Source organism: Sceloporus undulatus, chromosome 2, assembly GCF_019175285.1.
Source record: "Sceloporus undulatus isolate JIND9_A2432 ecotype Alabama chromosome 2, SceUnd_v1.1, whole genome shotgun sequence".
Classification (NCBI taxonomy): domain Eukaryota; kingdom Metazoa; phylum Chordata; class Lepidosauria; order Squamata; family Phrynosomatidae; genus Sceloporus; species Sceloporus undulatus.
The window spans coordinates 192,030,450-192,035,309 of NC_056523.1; the positions used below are offsets into that span (position 1 = coordinate 192,030,450).

At 42.8% G+C, this 4,860-nt stretch overlaps 2 protein-coding genes across 2 annotated transcripts in view; one reads left to right on the forward strand and one right to left on the reverse strand.

Moving 5' to 3' along the window:
- LOC121920508 (plexin-B3-like) overlaps positions 1–4,860 on the forward strand; it is a 149,555-nt gene that overhangs the window by 85,411 nt on the left and 59,284 nt on the right. The window lies entirely within an intron of this gene.
- Positions 342–4,860, reverse strand: part of LOC121922495 (eukaryotic translation initiation factor 3 subunit G-like) — a 13,704-nt gene continuing 9,185 nt past the window's right edge. Inside the window, exons 2-7 of the mRNA XM_042452007.1 lie at positions 3,745–3,933; positions 2,675–2,763; positions 2,232–2,291; positions 1,458–1,562; positions 1,037–1,226; positions 342–529 (exon numbers count right to left, since the gene is read on the reverse strand). Coding sequence (XP_042307941.1) covers positions 357–529; positions 1,037–1,226; positions 1,458–1,562; positions 2,232–2,291; positions 2,675–2,763; positions 3,745–3,933 — 806 coding nt within the window. The 3' untranslated portion in view covers positions 342–356. The remainder of the gene's footprint in view (positions 530–1,036; positions 1,227–1,457; positions 1,563–2,231; positions 2,292–2,674; positions 2,764–3,744; positions 3,934–4,860) is intronic.

Genomic DNA, 4,860 nt, shown 5'->3' on the forward strand with positions numbered 1-4,860 from the left:
ATAAAGAGTTGGGTCAGAGTGGTATAAACTGAAGAGACCATAAGGCACTGTCCAGACAACTGGTGCCCAACCAAGTGGACCCACAAGTTAATTACTATAAGCTGAGTAGTTATTGGGACCAGAAGTGTTTTGGATTTCAGATTTTGCACACACATAATGAGATATCTTCGAGGTGGAATCCAAGTCTAAACATAAAATTAATTTATGTTTCATTTACACTTTATACACAATATATATAAAAGTTTTGTTTATGAAACAAACATTTTTGTACATTGAACCATTGGAAAGCCAAGGTGTCACTGGCTCTACCACCTATCTGGACAATTTTGGGTTTTGGAATTCCAGATAAGAGATACTCAGCCTGTATTGGTAGCAGAACTCTGAAAATTCAGCTCTAGCCTTCCCACATAAGCAAGCTCACCTCTGCGATTCGGCTGCATGGATTCTCCCCTGCGGCTAGCTCCATCCCTCAGGCTGGGAGGGACATACTTCCCAGTCTTGTTTTGCTGGGCTTGAACAGGCTCTGGTTCTGTAGAAATGCAACATGATTTTAGCAAACATTGCATGAATACCATTTCCCTCCTGACTCGAAGGATGAAAATATACCTAGCCCAGAAACAGAAGAAGGCTCCTCTCTCCATTCCAACTGCCATCATCCTGGCCACAGAGGGGGGGAAAGGGGTGAGCAAAGCTCCATCATGCCTAGCCCAGAAACAGAAGGGCCCTTCCTCCATTCATCTGCCATGGCCCTGACCTCAGAGGGAGAGAAGAACTGCTGGACCAGACCCCCTTCCCCACTGCCATTCCCCTTCTCCTTTTGTTTCATATCTTTTTAAAACTGTATGCCTGCAGGCAGCAAGCTGTGTGATTAACAATTTGTAAGCTATTCTGACAGAAGACTGGGGTATAAGAACAGAAGGAAGGAAGGAAGGAAGGAAGGAAGGAAGGAAGGAAGGAAGGAAGGAAGACTGGTTTACAAGTTGCAGGAGTGAGTACCTTCTCCTCTTCAGTTGCCTCTTTGGCTGCCCTCACTCACCTCCTGGCAGTTTCTCCTTTTCGCCTGTGGAGAGCCCCAACTGCTCAGCCAGCTCCTTCTGCATGGGTCCCAGGGTGTCCTTGTAAGGGCAACGAGTGGTCCAGTGATCACCCTTACAGATACGGCAGGACACAATCTTTTGCCCTTTCAACTTGTTCATCGGGTCTTCCTCCTCTTGGCAGTTCAGGTCCTGACAAAAGTGAGGACAGTGTGTGTGATATGACCGAAAGCCAAGCTGTCCCTCCTCCACACAGGCCCCAAGACAAAGTCTCCTCATCAGTCACAACTTGAGATTATGGCCAAATGTGAAGCGGAATAGCCAGCGGAACCATGCAAAAAAAACCAAACAAACAAACAAAAAAACACCCACTCAGCCTTCTTGAGGTTTTTTCTCTATCCTCCTGTGTATGCTGCCACTCACCTCCTTGCTGGTGATGAAAGTCATGAAGACATCATCACTCACAGTGGTTGTGGCCACATTCGGGCCAGGAGCATCGAACTCTGAATTTCCAAATTTCTTCCAGTTCTAAGTGAGGAAAGAGTAAAGTGATGTTTTTGATCAAAGTTGCCTCATTTATTATCCTTAAAAGTTGAAGAAGGTAGATGTAATTCCTTTCTTGAAGGAGCAAGGGATTGAATTCTATAGAGCCCCAAGCAAATACATTTCAAATGCAGAGCACAAAACAAGGAAATAAGAGTTTGTGTGCTTATTTTACACTATTTTATTTCAAAGCACCCGCCTCATACAGGGTGGAGGATCTTGTGGAATGTGCCCCTCAAAATGTACTTAAAATGGGTCACACATTCAATTATTAGCTCAGTCAGAACAACTTCCTCGCCGTAGGGAGTGATGCATTTGATCATGATGGCAATTCTACAGGAACAGGATTAATTTATCTCACCAGACGTTGCTGCGCTGAAACACCCATCAATCTTAGCCAGTAAGGCCAATGGTGAAGGATCACAGAAGTTGCAGTTTAAACAACATCTGGAAAGCCTTACCTTTCCAGTCCCTGGAATACTGATTTGAATTCAAAATGTTTACTGTTGTTCTGGCTTTCAGGCAGATCCTGCCACAGTGCCAAAAGAACAAATTTGAAGATGGGGTGAAATCACTAAAGGATCCCTGCAGGCCCAGTGGACAAAGTGGAAGACTCAAAGGGGCAAGCATCCCCAATTTCCCCAAATCATTTACCTTTCGCCTTGCAACAGCCTTAGAGGCCTTCCGGGTTTCAATACGAAAGGTCCGGATGATCTGCAAAAGGACAGAGACATGTCATATTTTACTGAGAAAAGGAATTAGCAAAAAACAAAACCAGGGTAACCTCAGGATCATAACCATGAGGTATATATAGGAAGTGCCTGTGTATTTTGGACAACATAGTTGGTCTGATTAAGTCAATACCAATCTCTGTCAAAAACTTAGTACCCCATGTTGCAGGACAGAAACATTCTAAAAAGAAAAAGGCCACGTGGAGACAGAAAGTAACCACAAGGCATGGAAAGCACAAAGAAAAAATATGGTGTATGGGGAGCTGAATTTCCATTGTATCAACTAAAGTTAGAGGATGGGGTCCAGTCCCACTGAACACCACAAGATAGGGGAAGGATGCGGCTGGATCCTAACCCTGCACTCACCTTCACTTTACGGCCATCTTCCTCTTCTCGATATTCGGTCACTGTTTTAATGTTTCCATTCACAACCTCCTTGGGGGATGGTAGGGGTCCTGGGGAAAGAAGTGAGGGAAATTATCTCAATCTTTCTGGGCCTACAGAATATTCCGTATTCCACAAACTTGAAAATGCAGTGATGTGGATTTTCCAGAAAAAGTAGATCTGGCAAATTTTCCATTGCTCTCAATAATATCATCTGATTTAGCATATTTGGTTTAAATAGCATATTCACATACATACAAGGCTTTGAGGAAATTATGTTACTGGAATATATGTAACAGTGTAAAGAGAGTATGCTTCTCTTATAACACAAATTACACCTTGAAGAACATTGCTTTTTTTTGTTTTTGTTTTTAGGATTCATATCTAAAAGGCTGCCTGCTTAAATACCCTAAACACCAGACTCCATTTTATCTTGGCCAACATATACTAGTCTGCCAACATATACCAGGTGCTGCAGGAGAAAATTCAAAGGAATAAACTAGCAAAACCACCTCTGAGTATTCCTTGCCTAAGAAAAACCTAAGAAATACATGAGGTCACTATAAGTTGACAGGTGATTTGACGGAACACACACACACGTAATGGAAGCTGAACTTGATATATTTTAAACTTTCTTTTACTAAGGTACAACTGTAATAATTTCAGCTTAACTTACTCAGTGGACTGTTTATCCATTCCATTTCAGGTTGAGGAAAATCTGATTAAGTTCAACCAACTGAACATTTTACTTCACTAAAGGATGAAACTTGTTAAATTCTGTTTTTGCTACTGCCATCTGTGACTGAGAAGCAAAACATTTGGCAAAACAGAAACATGCTTAACTGTGTATTAATATTTTGTCTGGACATTCAGGTTTGTCAATGTTTGTATCCTTAGAAAAATAACTAGAAGCCTGTATTCTACATTTAGCCCATTTTGACCTGATTTAATTGCAGTACAACAACCCATACAAAGCATGTGTGTATATGCACATGCATGCTATGCAAAATTTTCTACCTCTCATCTCTATGAGAAAGAAATCCAGCTCATACCTCCTTTTACAAGCTCTGGTTCAACAACTACAGTTACAGTTGGCACTGCAGTTGCAGCTGCAGCTGCACTTCCACCTCCGCTTCCACCTCTGCTTTCACTTCCGCCTCCACCTCCGCCTCCGCTTCCGCTCCCACTCAGCACCCCAGTTAGGGGGATATCCTTGAGCAGTTCACTGGTGATGCATTTATCTGTGTGAGAGAGGAACAATGATGTCAGTCACAATTATCCCACAAAGAGGAGACTATCACTTTGTGTAATAACAAACTCAGTCCACAATTCTGTATGGCTCATACAGCATAGTAGTTCTGCATGCAGAAGCAAACTACACTGAGCCTTTTACTACCCTGGACCTGTCAGAGCAGGTGAAGCCCTACCCCACAGCCATTCTGTGCTTGGTGGAGAGCAGGGGGGCCATACGTTTCATTAGCTAGACATGAAGCAATTACATCTGAATCCATCCTGAGTCCCCCAGAGGTCTCAGCAACTGACATAATCACTTCTTGTCTGGCTACATGGACATAGCCAGATGTTTCTGCAATCTTGCCTGTTCTCCACCGAGTACAAAATGGTCAGAGGGCTTTAGTATCTCTATGCTAGGTACACACTGGAGGGATTTGGGTGCTGCTGATGGAAGAAGGGAATATCAGCGTCTGTAGAATGCACAAAATTATGGCCTGTTACAGACTGCCAAAATAAAGCTGCTTCGGGTCTCTTTGGAGGTATACTATTTAAATGATGCATGGGTCCTAAGAGTCCTGAGTTCGCGCCAAAGCCACACTCCATTCCTAAGCACTGGAGTGCAGCTTTGGTGCAGCTTCTGGATTCTTAGGATGCATGCATCATTTAAACAGCACACCTCCAAAGAGACCCGAAGAAGCTTTATTTTGGCAGTCTGTAACAGGCCTATGCCTGCAAGAGCCACTAACAGGATGTCAGCCTCAGTCAAATGCCTATCTCTTTAGAAGCAAACAAGGATGTCCAAAAACCCAATACACATTTTAGGGATTCCTTAGGTTTATGCTTCCATGTTTATTTTTTTAAAAACTCAAACCTTAAAATGGCCCTTACAAGATTTCAGAATTTTTAGAATATGGAGAAAATAGAGTTAAAGGCCA